This window comes from Gossypium raimondii, chromosome 1 (genome assembly GCF_025698545.1).
Source record: "Gossypium raimondii isolate GPD5lz chromosome 1, ASM2569854v1, whole genome shotgun sequence".
Classification (NCBI taxonomy): Eukaryota; Viridiplantae; Streptophyta; class Magnoliopsida; order Malvales; family Malvaceae; genus Gossypium; species Gossypium raimondii.
The window spans coordinates 3,565,622-3,591,189 of record NC_068565.1 but is presented as its reverse complement, the minus strand read 5'-3'; the positions used below and the strand labels follow the sequence as shown (position 1 = coordinate 3,591,189).

Below are 25,568 nucleotides of genomic sequence, written 5' to 3'. Positions count from 1 at the left end.
GAATCAATATTTTAACTTAATAGTCGATCTCTCGATTAGTTTTAGTATTATTGTCAATCTGAAAGATATAGGTTTAGGCGTGTTAATTAATGTCAGTTGAAATTTTTATGTAAATTGAATAATTTAAATTTTTTAAAATTATTTGGAAAAGAAAATAAGTGAAGTTGGATTTAAACATTTATGGTAGTATATCAAAATATAATAAAAGATAAATTTACGTTGTAATACATTTAATTTGAGCATTGTAAGAAATTATTGACCATTTTAGCTACAAATAAATTTTCAGTTCCACTTTCATTTATGTATAAGATGACTCTTCAACTATATCTAGTGAAGGCTAAGACTCTAGAGTACATATTCTTAATGGGCTGTCATTAACTATATTACAATTTACAATTAAAAATATTTAATTAGTATAACTTTTTGAGTGGTTGTTCATAATTATTTGTGTTGAAATATTGCACTTTTGAAATAAAAAATAAAACAATAAATATATAAACTCATAAAAATTATTTACACAGTAAATACACTAATTATTGTTGTGATTCATTACATCAAAGTCATATTGTTCTTGCCATATTCGATTAAGTCATCATCAACAAGAGATAAGACACGAATGGTTGTAGGAAACTATAAAGACATATCTCCCAACCAAGAATTTGTTTAGTCAATGCATCTGCAACTCTGTTACCTTCCTTGTTAACATGCTGAACCTTAATTTTTCATTGTTTATGAATCAACATTTTCACATCACGAGCCACTACAAACTGAGATGTATTAGACATAAGTTTCTCTATTAGTTGAATGTCCTTCAAATTGTCCATTTCAAGAATTCACTCTATATAATCTAATTTCCAATACAAATATAGTCTGTATATTTGTTACTACTAAATCTTCAAATAAAATATTATTATTATTATAAGATAAAATTACCAACATAATCACAATTCTTATGGTGTACACAAATACTTGTACCACTCAACATAACAATATGTAACACCTACAATATTCTAACAAAATTCAATATAGCACTTAATTGGTGACATCAGTGCTTCATAAAATTATATTAGTAATTTCATGCTATATACCTTATTTATACCTAACCAAAATAAGTAATTTTGTCAGTCACTATAACACAGTGATAGATTGAAATGATTTTTTATTGAAAGTGAATAAAAGTTTGCAAGATATAAGGTTAAGACACATAAAAGGATAATGATAAGCTTAAAGATAGAATTCAAATAGAGTATATGGAATATGTGAGCTCATACCTTAAAATGCATATTTTTGAATTTTTTAATAAAAATATTATCGGATTTTGGGTTGTCTAAGTACATAACGACATGAGGATTAACCATTTTACTCGTTTCTAATTAATACTAGCAGATTTGTTAGTAGTACTTATGGTCTTAAATCTTAACTTTTAAGACATTTATAGTATATTTGATTCAATAGAATACCTTATTAGAAGTGTATTTTATTTTGGATCTATACAGAAAAATTGGTTGATTTCTATTTCGGATCTATATAGGAAAATTAATTAATTTTATTTTATTTTCTCTCCACCGATTATTAATTCGGTGCTTTAAGTAATCTATTTTACCCTCATCAATGTTGAGAGCATTTTTAAGGTATGACTAAAAGATTAGTGAAGATATAATTGGTTGGAATTGGATTAGGTATTTTTGTTGTTTTGACAACCGGATTTGGTAAATTATTAATATAATAAAATAACACATTCATAAGACAAACTTTTACTTGATAATAAAAAAATTATATTTTACACACCAATGATACACGGTTTTGTGACTATTTTTCCAAGTGGATGCCATTGTGTTATTGTAATCTCCCTTTTTCGACGACTTCTCGTCATTTGGACTGGCAGCTTTGATGGTTGGATGCCACGTTTCTATCACGTGTAGGTTACGCGTTGCTACATTTGTTACGTATGGATAAGATTTGGGGACATTTATTAAATATCGGAGGCTTGTGGGATCCGTATCTTCTGACGTCAACATGGGGATCCACGTGGAATGACTTCAACATCTCCTCCTGTCATTGTTGATGTAATAGAATCAGTTGCACTGGATATTTTCTCTCTGGGGGAACATAAAGTCGGAAAATGACTGTCGGCTCCCTTTAATTATGTCGGAGCTGTGATTTGATGCCCCCCATAATCATCAATTTAATTTTTCCTTTTCTAAAGAGTAATATGCATTTTCAATTTGGATACAATTTAAAAAAATTATAAGAGAATATAATAATGTTTTTTAAAGTGTAACAAAAATATAAAAGTAATAATTAACATGACGGATTAGAAGAATTTGTTCTCACATGGGGATCACGTTGGGGAAGTTGACATTCTTGTATTTTGTTGTATCTAACTCTTCCTTACACATCATGTGCAAACATGCCATTATTTCTTTCGTGTTTAATTAAGTTTGGGTGATGATGGAAAAAAGTGAAAATGATGTTATATTTTTAATTTACAATATTTATGGATCAAACTGTTAACTAAGTTTGTTTTTATATTAAAATCATAAATAATATATGAATCTCTAATTAAATTAATCGATTGAACCAATAATTTAAAAATAAAAATGCGTATTTATTGCTAACTAAACTTTTTTTCAATATTTTAAGAGATCTTTTAGAAACATAGATTCGAGTATATATATAAAAAATCAACCATAAAATATTGATCAAACCCATTCTCTATTCTTTTGTTTCTTTTTACTTTTATTAGCAGCTCCACCAAATGAAAAATTATGGTGAAAGGAATAATTGCTATCAAAATTTCTGAATTTAAAATATGTTTCACTGTAAAGTTGATCCAGTGGAGTAGAAGATTCATCGTTTCTTACTTTATATTTCAACTCTTTCATTTTTTTGATCTCAAATTTACAATGGAGAAAATATAGCTAATAAATCCGGAAAATTAAATAAAATTTAATTAATTTCAAACACTATAAACTATAATAAAAAAATATTTTACTCCTAAAATACTATAAAAACTATATTAAAATAATTCTAAATATGACAATTATCAACTCTTTCAAGTAGTGATCGAAGAAATCAGATTTTGTGCATGTCTCGAAGTGGAGTGGTGGGAGCATTTCTTTGTATGATGTAGTTACGTTGACCTTTAATGATGCGGAATCCCGGTTCTAGATACAAGAGAAACACAAATTAGAAATAAAAAAACGAGAATAAATAAAATTAGTTAAATAATAAAAAAAAGGATAGATTTGCCCTATAGAACCCTTGGTTAACTTGTAACCAAAAACGCCAATGATTGAGCGGCTCCCTACGAAACCCCTAGAAGAAGAACCTCTAGAAACACCGATGAACAGGAAAGAAATTTGAATATTTGCAACTCCGAAATACCCTCGAAAGTAACAAATTCCAATTTAAATAGTAAGAGAGGAATCACTTACTCACAAAAAAATTTGCCTCACACAAATTTGAAAAAAAACAAATACTCTTCTTTTTTACAAGCCTATTTATAGGCAAATTACAAGAGTAATTGAATCCTAATAAAACTCTTTCAAAAGTAATTGAATCCTAATAAAAACTCTTTAAAGAGTAATTGAATCCTAATAAAACTCTTTAAAATTATCTAAGAAAATAAATAAATAATAACCTAACCAATAAAATTACTTAACTCATAAATGATGTGTCCCAACCAATGAGAATTAAGTAAATAATAATAATAATAATAAGATAGATAAAAGATTAATCCACCAATTTATGGGCTTTCACTATTCTAAGATTGGTCCAGTGAATTGCATTCCCGTATTTGTCAATGTCACAAATATGATGAATTAAAATTGTAGCAATAAAGTCTTGGACAAAAGCATTCATCTTTAATTTTAATTGTCGTGCCTTACTTCGAATGATTGGACCACTAGGAAAGACAAACCTTTGAGTGTCACCTCCTTGGCTCGTATCATTTAATTCCAGATTTGAGACTTTGGATATCTCTTTGGTGGGTTTTGGTCGGGTTGTTACTTGATGTTTTAATTAGATCTTGTATCTATTATTTCTTGATCATTCTTTGAAATGGTTTTAAGAACTTTGCGTCATACAAATTAAAGTGAAGATTGATTGTCTTCTTATTTTTAAGTAGCTTAGAGTCATCAATCACTTAATATTAAGATTGAGATATCTAATTTACAAAATTACATCTCATTATATCTTTAAATTGATTGACTATCAAATTTAAACATTTGAAATTAACAATCAATCCGCTTAATTGCTTTGATGTCTTAGGTTTGATTGTACAGTCTTCTTATACCAATTTATGATTATGTACAAATAATTTGTTTTATGAAAAATTAAATACACACTTTTTTAACAAGTCACCTTTTCAAAAAACATTAAAACATTTAAATTAATAGAAGTCAAATATCTAAAATTAATTAATAATTAAAACATACAAAGTAATATTTTTATGGATTATTAATTAACTCAATAAGTGAGATTGAAAATTTTCATATATCCTATTTTTTAAATACAACTTAAAATATATATCAAACTTTCAAATCTATATATGAAATTAAAAATTTTACTATCAGCAATACCAAATAATCATCCATTATGTCATATGTGTTCAAGAATTACAATCATAAATGATCTAAAAGAAAATTTAAACATTATATGAAGATGGTGTTTGTAAACGATGAATTATGTCATTAACTTTTTATTACAATTAAAATAAAATTAATTATTAATGACAAATAAATATGCTATTGGAGGAAAATAGGATAGCATCCTATTGCTCTCGTTTGTCGATGCTGCAGTCAGACCCTATTAGAAACTGACATTTTACCTTATCGCTGTTTTTTTTAATTGATAAAAGCACACTTTTGCATGAATAAGCTTACGTACCGACAGGCAAACCAAACCAAACAGTCTTAACATGTTTGAATGGACAAAATTAAGGAAAAATTAAAATATTAAGTTTTTAAGTGAAAAGAAAAATTTTGATTTTGCCTCTCACAAAAAAGTATTCATGGCTAAACCCTGTTTATAAATCATATCGACACAAATATTTCCATGTTCAGGTGTGAATTTAACCTGATTCTTGATTTCATCTAATCATCTGTTTTATTATTCCCTTTATTATAAATTATTAAGAATGATTTTATATTTTACGTTTAAATGTTCAATTTCATATTATTTAAATATTAAATAACGGAAGACTTACAATATTAATGCTCCAATTGATGTTTAATTAATAACACCAAAAAATTTATTTCATAAATATGTTTTAAAATAATTAGACTTAAAATAAAAATAATTAATATAAATTATATATACAATTAGAAAATGAATAAAATCTTTTTAAAATAAACGGAAAATTTTCCTTTGATATTCCTATCAAATGTAACATAACTACTTCATATACCGAGGTATTATTATTCATTTATAATGCTTGAGGCTCATGTTCTAATGGTATATCAACTATTTTTCTGCAAAGGAAATGATGAATGGGTTAAAATGTAGAAAAATTTTAACGAGCGACAAATTTACATGTTTTGAAATGTGTAAAAATTAATTTGTCAATTTTTTTCGATAAAAGGGTTGAAATGCAATCCATCACTAAGTCCAGGAATTTTCTTAATCCTTTTACCAAATATATAAAGTTTTAATAGAAAATTTTAGAGAATCTCTAGAAAAAACAGTTTAAAAGTATTTTAAAATAAAAAGAAATTCAATGAAATAGTTGTTTATAATGCAAGTATTGTAGTTGGATTGAAGCAGAAAAAAATATTATTTAGAAAAATCAGGAAAGTACACAAAAATAAAACACAATTTTATCTCCAAATCAAATCTAGAATTCCATCTTTTTCGAACTGATAGAAATATATAAAGGAAAACCCAGAACTCGAAGATAAGGTATTCCATATAAACACAAAGGCTCAAAATAAACCTTCACCCAAAACGAATCAATGGATAGCAAAATAACACCACAATACTCCTCACACTAATACAAAAAATACCATTACAATACAAAGAACTCGCAAGCCAAAAGCATGAAACAATATCCTAAAATATGAACCAACTCTCTAAGGAACTCAAAGACTAAAAAAAAAAACGAAGGTCGGGGGTTTTAAGAGACGGAGAAAACAAGAAAGACAGGTTTCAATACTGCTTTCAAGTTAGATCCATTTTGGTCCTTTAAATTTGGATTCTATCAAGATTTGATGATATGACCAATTTTACTGGAATAGTAGTGGATTGGTTGGTTGGATTGATTAGACTAAGAACCAACTAGTATAATGGTTTGAATTAGGGGTGAAATCAAAAAAAAAGGGGGTCAAAATTAAATTATAATTTTTACGAAGCAAAAATATAATTTCATCATTTTAATAGCCTATATATTTATAATTTTAAAGGATTAAATCAAATTTTTATATTTTTATGGGGCCAAAGTGTAATTTACCTTTATTAATTTAAAATTTTAAAATTTTAAATGACTTAAATAAAAACTTTTCCATTTTAGGAGAGTCGAGACTTTTGCGAACACCCTAGTTTGAACAAAATGGTTGAATCAATTAAATTAAAAAATTGTTTGAAATTAGTAAAAAAAAACTTGGCTATTGAACATATGTAATTGATTTAATATTCTTTTTTAGATTTTTATGGATGTTGAATCATTCATTTAATTATTGTTAGTTGGGTAGTTGAACCGATCAAATGAGTTGAATCAAGAACTAGTGGTCAAACCGATTGAATAATCAACTGGTTTAATTAATAAATAATAATTTAATAAATTTTTTTAGATTTTTATGAATGTTTAATTCCTGAAGACGAAACCGAAGTGGCCCAAAATTCATAAAAGAATGGGCTTCTCACACATATTAGTAAAAAATTAAATTCATAATTGAAGTCCAAATAATTCAGCCCAAATAAGTATTTACCCGAAGCACACATATATCCCAATCTAATGATTCAACTTTACTTACCTGTGCTAAAGTAGACTTGAGATGACTGGGTAGCCTGCCCGGCCCAACTCAATTTGGGTCAGATTTGAATAAGTATTTTTACATTTTATTTTGATTTAATCTCAGTTGAATTTAAATAATAAAAAATATTTTTTAAATTTAAATTTAATTATAGAGATATATAAGATATTAATTAAAAATATTTATATATTTTTTTAATTTTTAAGTGATGATGTAACACAATCTTACAGAGTTGCATCATAAAACTTTTATATTTTTCAAGTTTAGGAACCAAAATATTTGAAGTTCGAGTGTCAAAGTAGAACAAAAAAGATATATGTACTAAAGTCCACTTAACTATCAAGATTAGGGTCAAAAACTATATTATCCCTAAATAATAATATGGAATGTATGTAGAATTAAAATGAATTTACTGCCTGTTTAGGCTTCGTCTTTCTTGTTTCTCCTTTCCTGTCATGATCGGATCGCCCACCCGGCCTAATTCGATTTGGGTCAGATTTGGATAAATATTTTTATAGTTTAATTTAAATAATAATTTTTATTAAAATTTAAATTTAATTATAAAAATATGTAAAATATCAATTAAAAATATTTTTAATATTTTCAAATAGAAAACGAGCTTTTGGGTGAGTTGGATCAAAAATAGGCTCTAGGACTTGGAATTTTTTGAAACTGAACTTCGATTCGGCTTGACTTGATCCATAGTCACCTCTTTACTAAACCGATTTCATTTAAAATAAAACGGAATTTGAAGTCTCTTAATGTATTTTTAAATTTAAGTTTTTAAATTAATTTTGGATAATTAAAATTTAGAAATAGAATTTAGTTTTGAATTTAAACTTAAATAAATAGAAATTATATCTTATATTGAATTTGTTTTATTTTAAATTCATGTAATTATTTGAAAAGTAGTGAAGTATTCGTGGAATAAAATAAAAAGAATCTATACAATTGGGCATTGAGTCGCCTTGCTTGACACTTCTAACTATTAACTTACTTTTTAGAATGATGCAACAAATAGTTACAAAAGATGCAACAAATGTTTTTGTGTTTCAAAGAAGACTAAAGACTTGCATTGTCTTGGTCCTCCTCATTGTAATTGGAATTTATTAAGGTCATAAACGTTGATCTACGACTACAAGCATATGGTCCAAATTTTTTTTTTTTTGAATAATATTAAAATTCCTTTTTCTTTTGCTTGTGATAACCATGGCTCTTCCCAGAAAAAAGATAAAAGAATAAAAGGTGTAAACAATTTATTGAAAATAAAATATTCATCCCAAATAAAGCTGAAGACTAGTCAAAGTCTTCTGTCCTCATTAATGCTTCTTCTTCCACTCAAGTTTTCTTATATATTTCCCTGATTTAGTTAGAAACTTAATCATTAACCCCCATTATTGTTCTTCTTCCTCACCCAAAATTTTAGCATGCCAAAATTAAAAGCAAAACTGCCATTGTTCCGTCACCTAATGCTCTCTTTTGCTTTATTTGTAATTCTATTTCCTGCTGTTTGTTTTGCTAGGAGTCTTATTAACCAAGACTGCGGCTCTACTTTCTGTGGGAATTTGAATATCAGTTTTCCATTCCGATTAAAAAACCAACCTCCCCACTGTGGTCATTATGGCTTTGAATTTGAGTGTGAGAACAATAATCGCACCACTTTGGTTGGGAGAGGAGGGAAATTCTCTGTCCAACAAATCATTTACGAAAATTATACAATACGAATGGTCGATGCGAGCTTGGACACGGATGATTGCAACTCTCTTCCTCTTAGTTCTGTACTTCCTTATCATTACCATTATGATCAATCATCTGTTTCCCTTTTTCTTTCTTCTTCTTCTTCTTCTAGTTATAATTATTATAATTATTATGGTGGAAGGTTAGAGGGTAGCATTATTTATGTTATGAATTGCTCCAAACCTATAAAATCATCACTTTATATTGAGGCTTCTCGTTGTACCATCAAATCCAATACTTCCTCTTCCCTTCCAACTTCTCATTTCTATTTTTTAAATGGAAACACCCACCTATCTGATATCAATCAAGCTTGCACTATCGAAGCGGAGGTTCCAATTATGATTGATAATATAATAGGCATGTCTACACTGGATATCTACAAAAAACTATTAGAGGGTTTTTGGGTCAAATGGAATACGTGCAGGTACCAGAGTTGTTATAAAAATAAAGTTAAAGTTTCGTCGTTTAAAGAAATGTAAGTTTCTTTAATAATTTAAGTTTGCATTTTGAGTGTGCATCATTCTGGAATTTTTAGTTATAACATCTACTTTTGTTTTGTTTTATTTTATGTTACTTTTTTCGCAATTAAATTTTATGATGGTAATTAAGAATCATGATTTTGCATCTAAAATTGATCAACATCTAACAATCAAATGAACTAAAAGCATTTCTAATTTAGTATCTGCCTCTGCTGTTTTGTCTTCTTTTGGACAATTATATTTGATTATGTTTTTACAACCACAATGTTTCTAAATTCTGCGAACATAATGTCTCTCTTTTATTTTCTTTTTAAATTTTGATGAATTTTCAATTTAGTTGGTAGTACGTAAATATTCCACCATTGAGGATGAGTTTATTTTTTGGCAAAACTCTATTAATGCAATAATATATACTTTTGGATTAATTAATTTGAATAAATTTTGTCTCACCTTTCATTATATTAAATCATTTTAGTTACCTAAAACTCTTATACTGTAATACATGTTGCGTACTTTTTACAAGCAAACATATGTAAAGAATTGTTGTATTTTTTTTTTTTTGAGTATATACCACAAAGCATTATATAATGTTTTAAATTACCTTCCATTGATTTTTTTACACAAATTTGGAATTTTCCTTTACACCCCTTTATTAATTTTACTTTGATTTGTTGAATATATAATCCAGATTGTCAAACTTGAAATTTGCCTTCAGAAACTATATGGACAGCTTTGTATATTTCCTTTTCCACGGCCCCCATGTCTACTACGATATCAACGATTCTATGCCAAGAAGTATGATTCCCAAAATTCATTAGAATTTAGAAGTGCTTTGATTTTACTATTTCGCTGCTCTCTTGAAATAATGATATTTCGTTTTTATTCGTGGTTTTTTTACAGGAACTTATATTCTCTGTTTGGCAATAACAGGTATTGTTAATTTTGGATTTGCAGATTTGCATTTTTTCAGATACAAATTCTAGCACTAGTTAAGAAAAGATATTAGCAATATTCTTTGGGGGGGGGGGGGAAGAATAAGGAGCCTATCATAGTATACAAGTTTATATTTAATTTCACTGCAAAACTAAGAAATCTATAGCATTCTTTAAGGAGTTTGAATGCTGAAAACAATCTTCCTCTATTATACGAAAAAATATTTTTTTTGTCAAGTAAAGAAAGTTAGCTCTTGAGTTTATCAAATCTTTTTTTTGGGGGGTTCTCTTGCATCTTTTGGTGGTTCTAGATTTTGTTTCATTTATGAAATTTGAAGGTTATTATATTTTTAATTTGTCCTTCCTCAAGTTTATTTTTAATAGAGACAACAGTTGAGTATCCTTCATGGTTAAGAATCCTGTTCTTTCTTTAGAATTTGCTAATTGGATGGGGTTACGAATGTGTTAATTTGGGCGAATGTCATGACCCTGTCAATCTATTGGAATGTGTGAGGTTAGAATTGGTATCCACTTTGCATGATTTACTCCTTTTGTGTTTGAAATTCTGAATTTTAATTTGTTGAGATATACCTGCTAATGACAAAAACATAACATATAATTCGGACTACTCTCGGTTAAGTCCATAGACTAGTGAAATATCTCAAATACTAGTTAACATAAAACTATCACACTATATACTTTTTTCTGAGAATGTAAGTTAAAAATTATTTGATTAATTTCACAATTACTGACGTGTTACATTGTATTTCTTTAAAGTTGGAGTTATATCATCGAGGTCGTTGCCTGGGATAATTTTTTTGCTTGCTCTTGTTACATACAAATGGAGAAGAAGACATTTATCTATGGATGATATGATCGAAGAGTTCCTTCAAAGCCAAAACAATCTTGTTCCCATTAGGTATTCCTATAAAGAAATTAAGAAAATGACTAAAAGTTTTAAAGATAAATTAGGTGAAGGGGGTTATGGCTCAGTATTTAAAGGGAAGCTTCGTAGTGGGCATCACGTGGCAATAAAATTGTTGGGCAAATCAAAGGGTAATGGCCAAGATTTCATAAATGAAGTTGCTTCTATTGGGAGAATTCATCATGCCAATGTGGCAAAACTTACTGGATTTTGTGTGGAGGGATCAAAGCAAGCTCTGGTATATGACTTCATGTCTAATGGATCTTTAGATAAACTCATATTTACAGAAGAAAATAAGAACACTTTGGGCTGGAAAAAAATGTTTGATATTGTGCTTGGGGTGGCTCAAGGAATTCACTACTTGCATCAAGGATGTGACATGCAAATTCTACATTTTGATATCAAGCCACACAATATTCTTCTTGATGAGAATTTTAATCCAAAAGTTTCCGATTTTGGTCTTGCTAAATTGTATTCAGTAGATGATAGCATTGTCTCTCTCACTGCGGCACGAGGAACGATAGGATATATTGCTCCAGAATTGGTTTACAAAAATCTTGGAGGCATCTCATACAAAGCTGATGTTTATAGTTTTGGAATGTTACTGATGGAAATGGTTGGAAGGAGAAAGAATGTGAATGCATTTGCTGACCACACTAGTCAGATCTATTTTCCATCTTGGATTTATGACCGATTAGATCAAGGAGAGGACTTGGAGTTGGGAGATGTTTCTGACGATGAAAAAGCAATGGTAAAGAAAATGGTAATAACAGCCTTTTGGTGTATACAATTACTGCCTTTTGATCGTCCTTCAATGAGTAAAGTTTTGAAGATGCTTGAATCTGATGTTGAACTCCTTGATATGCCTCCTAAGCCATTCCATCAACTTCCGCTTGAAACATCAATGGAGATTCATAGCTGTGAGAACTCTAATGATGAGCCAAGTACATCATTGGATACTGTTACTATAACAAGTTCAAATATTGCATAAGGTTAGAAACATTTCACTTTATTATCTCACCATTTAACTTTATAATATTTTGCCTTATATATATTAGCATCTTATTATGTGTGTCACATATGTACATAGATAACTATAGTTAAAAATAAATTTTGAGTAAATTTGACAATGGCATTGTCTTTAAATTTTAATTTTAAGCTTCATTATTTTCATATACAATTAATAACGTACTATTGCTAATAATATTATTAAGTAAAAAAAAAACACTTTTACCTATGTGTTAAGTTATTGATCATAATTACAAATTTTCATTAATATGACTATTTGTTCAATATTAAGTATTTAAAATTTTGTTAAAAATATTTAAATTTAAATCATAATAGAAATTATATATAAATTAAAAGTAAACTATATAGATAGGTTGAGGTTAGGTTGAATTGAATTGAGTTGGTTAGATTTTTCATGTTTGGATAAACCCTTTACCTTAGATTAAGACCTGATGCATCTAAAAGTTAATTTTGGAATATTTATAAGAGTTGCTACCACAATAGCCTCTTCTTGTTTTATTGCATTGCAGACGTTGTTGGCGGGTGAGAGGCGAATCCATTGTGATGAGGATGTTGGATGTCTTGTTTCCTTTTTCGTTGTTACAATGATTGAATTCAAGTATTTCTACGCTCTAAGTGCGATGCGCTATCTTTTGTTTTTAGAACAAATTTGTTGCGGTATTTGAGAATGTTGGCATTATTGTTTTGTTGTTGGCCAATCTAGTTTCTTTGTGCTTTAAATGTTGGATGTGTCATCGACTTTATAAAGTTGTATAATAATTCTCATTTGGTTCTTTTTAAATAAATGCCATTTAAAAATAAATTGTTGGATGAGCCAAATACATTGTTGGATTTTGTTTAAAAATAAATGTGGATTTGATTTTAAATAAGTAATATTGAGACAATGAATTTGCTTAGAATCAAAAGTTTTGCACATGCCTTTGTGAAAATATTTCAAAGACATAACTAAGAATTTATGTAGCTTTATACCTTTGAATTGATACCCTTATTATTGAGTATGTTTCATATTTCAGTTAAATTTGAAAGGTAATTTTCCAGTTAAACTCTCTTTATTTATTTTAGTTGAATTTGAGAGGTAATTTCTCAACTAAACCCCAATTTTTTCTTTAAATTTATGTCTACTATTTATATTATTGGATAATTTAAAATTTGAATTTGAATTTGAATTTAATTAAATAGAACTTATATCTTATATTAATTATATTTAATTTGTAATATTTTAAATTCATATAAAATAGATGAAAATACATGTAATTATATTAAAAATCATTTAAAAATATACTTATGTAGTTGTTGAATAAAATTAAAAATGTATACAATGAGACATTGAGTCTCGTCTAACGTTATGCATGGGTTGGGGTGGAATGTGCGTTGCTCAAGGGTTCTAACTATTAACTTACGTTTTAGAAAATTCCAACAATCGTTCTCTACAATTGACTTACATAACACAAAAGGACAAAAGGGATCAGGCTTGCTGCTCCCAACCACTTGAATGCTTTTGCGTTTCAAACAGGACTTGAGACTTGCATTGTCTTGGTCGTTCTCACTGAAGTTGGAATAGATTAATGGTAAAGGTTTGTCTGGTCCAGATTTATTTAAAAACTTTGAACCATATTAAATTCTTCTTTTTCTTTTGTTTTTCATTGTAATATAATAAAATTAATCGTATTAAATTGTAAAAGTTATCACCTATAAATCATTTCAATGGAATTGAAAATAACCCGTTAGAATATAACAAACCCTAAATTTAATAACTCAACTTAATACTCTCTCTAATGCATATGGGATTATTACTTATTAAATAAAGATATATTAGATTATTTAAAAAATGATACAAAAGCTAAATGTGGCTTTGTTTGGTATGGTAAAATTTAGGTAATAAGGATTGTTGACACCATTTTTTTGGATGGAAAATGGGGTCGACTTGGGTTTTGAAAAATGAGAACGAAAACGGGAGTCGCCACCGATCCTTTTTGATGAGGTGTGATCGGATCACCTCAAAAAGTGGTTGTTTTTAATAAACGATTTGATTTTATTAAAACAACAAGTTTGGTCCACGAAATTCAGAAAAACGGGTTCGGGAGTCGATTACGCACGAGGAAGGATTAGCACCCTCGATACGCCCAAAATTGGTACCTAGTTGATTACTTAATGTCTTAGTGTCAAAAAACTGAAAACTTCAAAAAAATTTAAAATACGATCCTAAAAACTCGAATGGCATGAATTTAAATTCAAGAGGATGTTTAGCTATTTGGTTGAACGAGAAAAATCGACACCCAGCACCTTAGGGCATGTTTTTTCGAATTTCCAAACGTAAAACATTGCCTTATTTTAAAAATTTTAAAAGGATATTAAGCCATTTGGTTGAACGAGAAAATCAACACCCAAAGACCTTAGGGCATGTTTTCTCGAATTTCCAAACGCAAAACATTGCCTTATTTTAAAAATTTAAAAGGATATTAAGCTATTTGGTTGAACGAGAAAAATCGACACCCAGCACCTTAGGACATGTTTTCTCGAACTTCCAAACGCAAAACATTGCCTCATTTAGAAATATTTTCCTTTTGAAATATGATATTTATATGCATAATGGAATATTGAACATGATTGTGTGAATAAAACAAAACAAAACAAATAATAAACTAAATTAATTGTGCATATATCATAACAAATAAAAAAAAAACTAAAACATAAAAAATAGACATATAAATAAATAAACAAATACACATGAAAATTACAATAACAATAAAGGAAAATAGATGAAAATCATAAAATATGAAAATATGAAAATATATATTATGAGGCATAAAATATAAGTATTTACATGTATATGTGTACATATAACTATCACGAAATATAAAAATATATGTATAGATATATATAAACATGTAAACAAATTATAATAGGTACATAAAGCACATAACTATGTATACGTACATATATTTATATGAATTGAAACATAGATGTTTGTATATATACAAGTGTATAAAAATATAGAGTATAAAAATATTTAATAAATAAAAGTATGTACGCATTAATATTATAAGGTATATATATGTATATAATTATGTATGCATATATATATAAAAAATATTCATAGGTACATGTACATATATTATAAAAAAGAAAGCTATAATAATAATGAAACAAGTTAACATACTAATCAAAGCAGTGACGAATAGGTTTAAGGAAAATAAAACTAGCAATAATTAATAATAATAATAATAATACTACTAAAAAAGGGACTAAATCGAAGTAAAAATAAAAATACTGAGCGAATTTCAAATAAAAAAAGACTGAAAAGACTAAATTGTGACACGCGCGGAAAGAGGGGGACCAAAATGGAAATAATCCCCACCCTCCAAAACACTGCATTTCAAAGTGGACCAGATTGTGAATGAAAATAAAATATAGGGCGAATTTTAAAAAAAGGAAAGAACTTGATTGCAAAATTATTTAAAAGCGGAAGGCCTGAAAACGCAATTATCCCTTCCGTCGAAAACACGCGGATCCTTCAGGCGGGTCGGGTCGGTTTTCGGGCCGGCCTTAAAACGGCGCCGTTTTGGTACCTAAGAGGCTTGCCCAAAACGACGTCGTTTTGGGGGGCCTATAAAAGTCAAGGTTTCCCCCAAAAAAATCATTTTCAGCTTTCATTAAAAAAAAAAAAACTCTTCTTCTCAAAAATATCCTCTCCCCCTCTCCAGCACTGCCCAGAATCCGACGAACTTGGCCATATATGTTTTTAAAAATAAAAGAAAAATAAAAATAAGAATAAAGAATCAAACAGTTTCGGATGGAAGAAAAATAAAGAGAAAAATATAAATAAAAGAAAATAGAGTTTATACCAAAAGAAAAATTTCTTGAATCCGTTTTCTTTGCCCTTTTTATTTCTTGAAATAGTGAAAGAGGGGCCGAACCCCTTACAATTCGTTTGAATGGCCTTTATATAGCCATTTTTACACAATTTATTTTATTATTGTTTCTACTGTTTTGTCCTTCTTTGCTTGCGTGTTCTCCTTTGTTTTGCAGGTGGAGCAGGTGGTGCAAGTGGGCGAAACAGTGGCGGTGGCAGAGGGTAGGTGATGGCGGCAGTAGTAGCAGAAAGATCAGAAGAGGCGGCTAGGGTTAGGGGGATTAGGGTTTCTGAAATGATTTTAAAATTTTGGGCCACTGGGCCTTGTAATTGGGTCTGCTGGTATGGGTTAGTGTTTAGGTGGGTTATTGGGTTTGTGGGTTTTGGGTTCTTTTTGTTAGTGGGCCGGGCAGAAATTGGGTCTGTACAAGGATTATGATGTTTTGGGTTCAAATTCTATTAAATTGATGTATTTTTATAAAGTTTAATAAAAAATAAAAATACTCTCAATATAATATTTTTTGTTTTTAAAAATAATAAGATTTTAATGATTTTACAATTGAGTTGATACCTCATTGATAGATAACCATAAACTCTATTAAACTTTTAAACATAGTATAGATGCATCTATTGTTCTTTCAATTGGGAGATTTTGCTGATAATATATTAGTGGTTGGTACTTATCCTATTTTCAATTTTCAATACTCAAAATGAAATCATGTAACTCACGGTCTTCTATCTCCTATGATGCGCAACGGATGCTTCGAATGCTACTTTGCTTGTATCCGACTCCGAACTGACTCATAATTGGCATTTCAATCCAAACAGTCACTATTCTGTTAGTTTTGGCTGTAAGGTAGCACTCCAAATTTACACAAATGTTATTGACCTTCATCTTGATGGTCCTTGGCAAATGCTTTGGGGCGTACAACTCGTGCTATTTATGATGTGCAGGAGGCTCCTCGACAGCCTACTCTGGGAGGGGTTGATTGTTGGACACGGATGATTGCAACTCCCTTCCTCTTAGTTACTTTTGTAGATTCTTTTCTTATTCTTATATTTATCCTTATGGTAATTATTATGATAGAAGGTTAGAGGTTAGCATTATTTATGTTATGAATTGCACGAAACCTATAAAATCATCGCTTTACATTGAGGCATCTCATACAAAGCCGATGTTTATAGTTTTGGAATGTATTGATGGAAATAGTTGGAAGGAGAAAGAATGTGAATGCATTTGCTGACCACACTAGTCAAATATATTTTCCATCTTGGATTTATGACCAATTGGATCAAGGAGAGGACTTGGAGTTCGGAGGTATTTCTGACGATGAAAAAGTAATGGTAAAGAAGATGATAATAATTGCTTTTTGGTGTATACAATTACTACCTTCTGATCGCCCTTCAATGAGTATACACCACAAAACATGATATAATGTTTTAAATTACCTTCCATTGATTTGTGTAAACAAATTTGGAATTTTTCTTTACACCCTTTATTAATTTTGCTTTGATTTGTTGAATATATAATCCAGATTTTTAAAATTTAAGTTTCTTTTCAGAAGGATAAATAAAAGAAAAAATGTTTTAAAAGTGCTTAATATAAACAACAGCATGATTAAAAAAACATAATATTATGTTTGAATATGATTCACTGTTACATCCTTTAATGCTATAATATATATTTTTGGATTAGTTAATTTGAATAAAATTTGTCTCACCTTTCATCATATAAAATAACTTTGGTTATGTAAAATTATTATACCGTAAAAGATGCTGCATACTTTTTACAAACAAAAAAATTATGTAAATAATTAGTATAATGTTTTTTAGAATAAGGTTGGTTAAAAATATGGGATAGATGATGCGATTTGTTTCTTCTTCAATGTTGGGTTTTGGGTGGAGTTTTCTTCTATGCTGACTTGTTCATTTGTTTTCTTATGTTTCTTGGGATTCTAACTTTCATACTTGTTGTCGAGTTATTGGTGATTTAGGTGTGTATGAATGGCCTTTTGGTCAGTTTCCTCTTGCGGTTTTAATAAAATTTATTGGCTGAAAAAAAGGAATATTTAGAATAAGATATACCACAAAACAAAATACAGAGTTTTGCTTCAAATTCAATTGATTTTTTTACACCTATTTTCCTTTATTAATTTTAGTTTGATTTGTTGAATATATAATCCAGATTGTCAGGATTGGGAGACCTCTTCACAAGCTATATGAACAGCCTTGCACATATCGGTATGCTATACCCAAAATTGATTAGTAATGCTTTGGATTTATTACTTCATTCCGTTGTCGAAATAATTATATTTTGTTTTTATTCGTGCTTTTCTTTTACAGGAGACTATTGGGATGTTTTTGGAATAACAGGTACTTTAATTTCAGATACAAATTTAGATTTGGTAGAGAAACAACAATAAACAATACTCTGGAAAAAAACAAAAAACCGACGAGCCTATCATATTATACAAGTTTATATTTAATTTCACTGCAAAACTAAAAAATCTACAGAACTCTTTAAGGAGTTGGGATGTAGAATACAATCTTCTTCTCTTGTATGAATGGATTTTCTTTTGTCAAGTAGAATACAATCTACAGAACTTTCACAGGTTCTAACTTCGGTGAATATTCATATTGCTAAAACATTCAACTAAGTTAGTTGTTGAATTTATCATTTCTTTTTCTTTTTTTTTTTTTGCGGGGGTTCTCTTGCATCTTTTTATCATTTATGAAAATTCATGGTTCAGATTCATTTTCTTTCTTTGCAATTTGCTAATTAGGTGGGGTTATGAATGTGTTGATTTGGGTGAATTTCATGACCCGACCAGTCAAATATATTCGAATGTGTGAGGGTAGAATAATTGGTCTTCACTTTGCATGATTTACTCCTTTGTGTGCAAAGTTCTGAGTTTGAATTTGTTGAGGTGTAGCTGCTATTGACAAAAACATAACATATAATTCAGATTTATTTTGCTTGGGTTCTGAATGGCCCTTCAAAGTTTTTCATTTTTGGTATAGAAGAGTAAACACAAGGTATCAACTATGTTATTTAATAGTCTTAACTGCTATTTCTAAATTAACTCCATAAAGTAGTGAAATATGACACTCTTTCAAGTACTAGTTAATTATAAAAGAGCATCAAACTATCACAGTATATACCTTTTTTTCAGAATGTAAGTTATATATTATTTGATTAATTTCACAACTACTGACGACTTACATTGTGTTTTTTAAAGTTGGAGTTATTTTATTGAGGTCGCTGCCTGGGATCATTTGTTTGCTTGCTCTTATTATTTGCAAATGGAGAAGAAGACACTTATCTATGGATGGTATGATTGAAGAGTTCCTTCAAAGTCAAAATAATTTTGTTCCCATAAGGTATTCCTATAGAGAAATTAAAAAAATGACAAAAAATTTTAACGATAAATTAGGTGAAGGGGATTATGGATCAGTATTTAAAGGAAAACTTCGTAGTGGACATCACGTGGCAATAAAATTGTTGGGCAAATCAAAGGGTAATGGTCAAGATTTCATAAATGAAGTTGCTTCTATTGGAAGAATTCATCATGCTAATGTGGCAAAACTTATTGGATTTTGTGTGGAGGGATCAAAGCAAGCTCTAGTATATGACTTCATGCCTAATGGATCTTTAGATAAAATCATATTTACCGAAGAAAATAAGAATACTTTGAGCTGGAAAAAAATGTTTGATATTGTGCTTGGGGTAGCTCAAGGAATTCATTACTTGCATCAAGGATGTGACATGCAAATTCTACATTTTGATATCAAGCCACACAATATTCTTCTTGATGAGCATTTTAACCCAAAAGTTTCCGATTTTGGTCTTGCTAAATTGTATTCAGTAGATGATAGCATTGTCTCTCTCACTGCGGCACGAGGAACGATAGGATATATTGCTCCTGAATTGGTTTACAAAAATCTTGGAGGCATCTCATACAAAGCCGATGTTTATAGTTTTGGAATGTTACTGATGGAAATGGTAGGAAGGAGAAAGAATGTGAATGCATTTGCTGACCACACTAGTCAGATCTATTTTCCATCTTGGATTTATGACCGATTAGATCAAGGAGAGGACATAGAGCTAGGAGATGTTTCTGACGATGAAAAAGTAATGGTGAAGAAGATGATAATAACTGCCTTTTGGTGTATACAATTATTGCCTTCTGATCGTCCTTCAATGAATAAAGTGTTGAAGATGCTTGAATCTAATGTTGAACTCCTTGAGATGCCTCCTAAACCATTCCATCAACTTCCTCTTGATGAGAACTCTAATGATGAGCCAAGTACACCATTGGATAGTGTTACTATAGCGAGTTCAAATATTGCATAAGGTTAGAAACATTTTACTTCATTATCTCACTTTTTAGCTTTATATTATTTTGCCTACGTATATATATTATATTATTTTCATTAATTACCTATGTGTTAAGTTATTGTTCATAATTACCAATTTTCTTTAATTTGACTATTTGTTCAATATTAAATGTATAAATTTAAATCATAACTAAAATTATATATAAGTTAAAAGTAAATTATATAAATAGATTTTTGTGTCAATTTAGTTTAGGTTTAGTTGAATTGAATTGAGATGAGTTGGTTAGAATTTTCATGTTTAGACCAACCTTGACTTAGATTAGATTTAGACGTGATCAATGTGTTTGGAAGTTAATTTTTTAATATTTATAAAAGTTATTGCTACAATAACTTTTAATCGTGTTATTGCATTGCAGAGGCTACTAATGAATCAGAGGGAAACCCAATGTGATGAGGATGTTGGATATCTTATTTCGTTTTTCATGGTTACAATCCAAGTGTTTCTATACTCTAAGTGTGATGTCTATTTCCTTTTTGAAAACATTTTTGTTGTTGCGTTTGAGAATGTTGGTGTTGACACCATTTTTTGTAAAACGGGATCGATTTAGATTTTGACAAAAAATAAAAAAATGAGTATGGGAGTGACCACCAATCCTTATTAATGAGGTGTGATCAGGCCACCTCGAATAGTGGTTATTTTAATTTGATATATTAAAACGCTTTTTGGTCTACGAAATTAAGAAAGACAGGTTTGGGAGTCAGTTACGTACAAGGAAGGGTTAGCACCCTCGTAACGCCGAAAATTGGTACCTAGTTGATTAATTAGTGTCTTAGTGTCGAAAGTTGAAATTTTGGAAAAGATTTTAAAATACGATCCCTTGTTAAAATGAAACCTTTTTCGAGAACAGGGCATATTTTACGTTAATCGAGAAAAAAATTATGTCTCGTAAGTTAGGACACAATGTCTTGAATTCCCAATATGAGAAATGAATACCGAAAAGTTTATTTTTTTTACAGATATTTGATTCGATTATCTTGGGTTTGGAAAAGAAATCATGTCTCCTAAGTTAAAACGCGATATTTTATTAATTCCCGAGATCTCTTAAAAACTTATGTTTGAAAAGATTCGTGTATGTGGATTTATCAAGAAAATCGAAACCCCGTAAATTAGGGTACGACCTTTCTAATTCCAAAAACAATGAACATTGTTTCGATTTAAATTTTTCTTTTTATCTAAAAAGATTATATGAGGAGAACAAATATATTAGAACGATAAATAACAAATAAATGGGTAAATACTATAGTAATAATAATATGAAATAGCAATAATAAGAAAATTAATTTATGCCATTAACGACAAAGTAACTCGAAAGTAAAAATAAAAATAAAGACAAAGGGTGCCTAATGAAAAGGGAGTGAAAATAATATTAAATCTAAATATTTGAAAAAGCACAAGAATAATAAATAAACAAGCAAATAAATAAAATGAATATACATGACATAAAACGTAAGTACTTTAGAAGTAAGAATGATAAATAAATAGATGAATAAAACCAATACAGCAGATATAAACAATACTTCATTTAGGTATTTAAGAAGTACATAAATATAAAAAAGTAAAAAATAATATTAAATTTAAGTGTTTAAAAAATAAAGAATAATAAATAAATCAATATATAAAACTAATATGAGTAATGTAAATTTTAAAATAAAACGCAATGCTGAATTGCTGATAACGAAATAAGTAATAAAATAATAATAAGATAAAACAGTACAAAGCTAAATTAAATAAGTAAGGGATTTAATTAAAGTTTAAGTGAAATCAAAGGCTATAAATTGTAAATGATAAAAAAGGCTGACAAGGATAAAAAATACAACACGGTAAAACAATGGGGTCCGAAAGGGAAACTATCCCTGGTCCTTATGCGCGCAATTTCACAATGAACTGTCATGTAACAAAACGAAATTCGTGGGGTAAAATTAAAAGAAGTAAAAAGGTGAAATCAGGACTAGATTAAAACAACTCAACAAGGCGGAAGGACTAGAAGCAAAATATCCCAAAAGGCAAAAACACGCGGATTCCCCCTGGAACGGGTCGGGTCGCGCGCGGGTCAAGTCAAAACGGCGTCGTTTTGAATGCCTATTTAACTCAGAATTTTTCCAAAAATAATCATTTAGTCTCTTGTTTCAAAAAAAAAAACTCGAGAAGCTCTCTCCCATTCTTTAAACCATCCCCTTCTCCGGTTGTCGGCCCGGCTAGTCGCCGCCGTGCTGGCCACCAATTGCCGGCGTCGGTGCCGCCATTTATGGTGGCCTGAATGTCAAAAGTCGGCTTTTTTTGTGAAATCAAAGAGAAGGGGTAAGTTTTTTCTTTTCATGCACTTTTGAAATACCTTTGCATGTATAAACAATTTTAAAAAAAGAAATATTTGTATGTATAAACAGTTTCAAAAACGGAAAAATAAGGAGAGGAAAAAAAAGAAAATAAAGAGGACCTTTGCACGTTTGTTTTTTTTTTCTTCGATCTGTTTGGTTATTTTTTGTTTGAATGACTGAACTCTTTTTTATTTCCCGTCCCCTCATTTACAATCTCTGTAATGGCTTTGTTACAGGATAGAATAAGAGCAGGAAAAAGAATTAGCTAAAATTGATTTAGTTACTGAAAACGGGGAGTTTTGGGTATTAGTTAAACGGTGAGTTTTAGTTGTTAATTAGACGGTGCGTTTTGGTGAGTATTAGTTACTGTTTGTTATGTTTTCTTTTGCTTGAAATATGCAAGTGCTGCATGGGAAGGAGGTTATCGAATTACAGAAGAATTTTGTTATCTGTTTTCTCCTCTCTTTCTTCCTTTTCTCTCTTTTCTTCCTTCAAACTCTCTGCTCGATTTTAGTTCTTATCAAAGGTATCAGAGCTTTCACGATCCCTTTTGATGGCCGGCGATGGTGTTTCTACGAGGTTGCAGAAAGAGGTGGGCAATATGTAGCAGGAAATCTCAAAAATCCAAGAGGAAATCGCGCATCTGGAGGCCAAGATGGAATCTCGACTACAGGAGTTCAAAACGAAGTTTCGAGGTGACTTACAGTCGTTGTTGGTTCAGTATTTCGGGCCACCACCAACTGGTTCATCGGTAAATGCTGCAGTTGTTAAAGGAAAGAGGGTTTTGGGAGCTCCTCCTGGGTTCTTACCTAAAACCATTAACTTACCACAAGGACAGACGGAACCCTTTGTCACGGATGGAGGTAGTGTGCATGTGCGAGATCCTTCTTATGAAGTAGGAGTTTTTACTAAAACCAGTCGATTAGAGTGTCCTAAGTTCGATGGAAATGATTTTCGAGTATGGTGGACCAAATTGGAATAGTATTTTGAAGCGGAAGGCATACCTGAAGTGAGTAAGGTCCGCATGGTGATGTTGAACTTAGAAGGCAAAGCGTTAGAATGGCATCATTTCTATTCTCAGAGGAATGGAGGCTTGCAAATGCCGTCTTGGCCGACGTATATAAAGAGCCTTCAAGATCGTTTTGGATGTAAGCCGTTTTGGGATTCGATAAGGGAGCTGGTCAACTTGAAACAAGAAGGCTCCATTTCTAGTTTAAAATCCAACAATGTTGGTGTTGTTGCTAATACCTTGCACTATGGTGCCTTGAACACGAGCATTGGTGCAACAGCGACAGTTTCAAGTGGAATGGGGTGTTTAGATACAGGGCAATTCATGTACCAGAAGGGTGCAACATTGGGTGCCTTCTTGGGAAATGGCCAAATTAAGAACTGGGCTGACTCTGGCCTTGCCGATTATAGCCAACAGACTGACACTTCGACTGATGTTGACACTAACCATAAAAACCAGCTTCATGGAGTTCAACATGGAGCTGTAATGGTGAAAACGATAGATCAATCCAAGTCAAAAAGTAATGATCAAAAGACACTTCGCAGGCTTGCTCAGAATCGAGAAGCTGCAAGGAATAGTAGATTGAGGAAAAAAACCTATGTCCAGCAGCTTGAGAGTAGTCGACTCAGGCTTACAGAACTAGAGCAAGAGCTTCAAAGGGCACAATAGCAGGGTATTTTTATTGCATCTGGACTTTCTGGGGACCATGGCCATACAGTTGCGGGAAATGCTGCTCTGGCATTTGACATGGAATATGAAGACATACATGCAGTCAATATGAGGGAAATGATATTCATTATGATATATGTCTCCTTTGACATGATTCTTGGTGCCTATCTCATTGGTAACATGACAGCATTAATCGTAAAAGGATCCAAGAAAGAGAAGTTCAGAGATAAAATGGCAGATGTTATTAAGTATATGAATAGAAATAAACTTGAAAGGGATCACCGCAATCAGATCAAAGGCCACTTGCGTTTACAGTACGAAAGCACATGAACTGAGGCTGTCGTTCTTCAGGATGTTCCCATCTCTATCAGAGCTAAGATTTCCCAATCTTAATACCTGCCATACATTGAAAATGCATCTCTTTTCAAGGAATGCTCTTTAGATTTTATTAATCAGATTGTTATTAGACTCCATGAAGAATTTTTTCTCTCAGGAGAAGTAATAATGGAACAGGGAAATGTTGTGGATCAACTCTATTTTGTTTGTCATGGTGTGTTGGAGGGAAAAGAATCCAATCTCTGAGTTAAGCAACTGGAATCGAACATTTCATTTCACATCGGAAGACAAGAAGCTGAGCTAGCTTTGAGGGTGAATGGTGTTGCATATAATGGAGATTTTTATCAGCTCAAAATTTTGATACGAGTGGGAGCTGATCCTAACAAAACCGATTGTGATGGAAAATCTCCCTCGCATCTTACTGCATCGAAAGGATATGAAGATATTACAAGTTTTCTTATTCGACACTCGGTAGATATCAATCTTAAAGATAAGTTCAGAAATACACCCTTGCTAGAATCAATAAAAAATGGTCACGACAATCTTGCTGCTTTACGAATTAAAGAAGGAGCTTCCTTAAACATAGATGATACTGGTAGTTATCTGTGTACGGCAGTGGCAAAGGGGGACTCAAACTTTTTGAGAAGGCTTTTGTCTAATGGAGTTGATCCTAACTCTAGAGATTACGACCATTGAACCCCCCTTCATGTAGCTGCCTCTGAAGGCTTATATATCATGGTAAAGCTTTTGGTAGAGGCTGGGGCTAGTGTTTTTTTTCCAAAGACAGATGGGGAAACACTCCACTTGATGAAGCCCAGATGTGTGGCAACAAGAATTTGATCAAGTTACTGGAAGATGCAACATGGGAGCCTTTATCTGCTATTCAGTCCAAATTTCCTCATCTTCATCCTTGA

The 25,568-nt window shown here is 30.5% G+C and overlaps 2 protein-coding genes and 1 pseudogene across 3 annotated transcripts; all 3 read left to right on the top strand.

The window, feature by feature from the left end:
• Positions 1-8,338: 8,338 nt before the first annotated feature.
• LOC105776233 (rust resistance kinase Lr10) lies at positions 8,339-12,875 on the top strand. Of its 2 annotated transcripts, none has more exons than XM_052629810.1 (5): positions 8,339-9,183; positions 9,903-9,982; positions 10,088-10,117; positions 10,897-12,036; positions 12,583-12,875. In XM_052629810.1, the coding sequence occupies exons 1-4, from the start codon at positions 8,399-8,401 to the stop codon at positions 12,033-12,035; spliced, it is 2,034 nt and encodes a 677-aa protein (XP_052485770.1). In that variant the 5' UTR covers positions 8,339-8,398; the 3' UTR covers position 12,036; positions 12,583-12,875. The 2 variants fall into 2 exon arrangements, with proteins under 2 accessions (XP_052485770.1, XP_012454236.2); XM_012598782.2 differs by having other exon boundaries at positions 8,340-9,183; positions 9,876-9,982.
• Positions 12,876-19,179: 6,304 nt separating this feature from the next.
• On the top strand, positions 19,180-20,301 carry LOC105776256 (rust resistance kinase Lr10). The gene has a single exon (XM_012598830.2). It carries the CDS (start codon positions 19,252-19,254, stop codon positions 20,278-20,280), a length of 1,029 nt encoding a protein of 342 aa, XP_012454284.2. The 5' UTR covers positions 19,180-19,251; the 3' UTR covers positions 20,281-20,301.
• A 4,521-nt stretch (positions 20,302-24,822) lies between these two features.
• LOC105776288 (potassium channel SKOR-like) lies at positions 24,823-25,568 on the top strand (annotated as a pseudogene).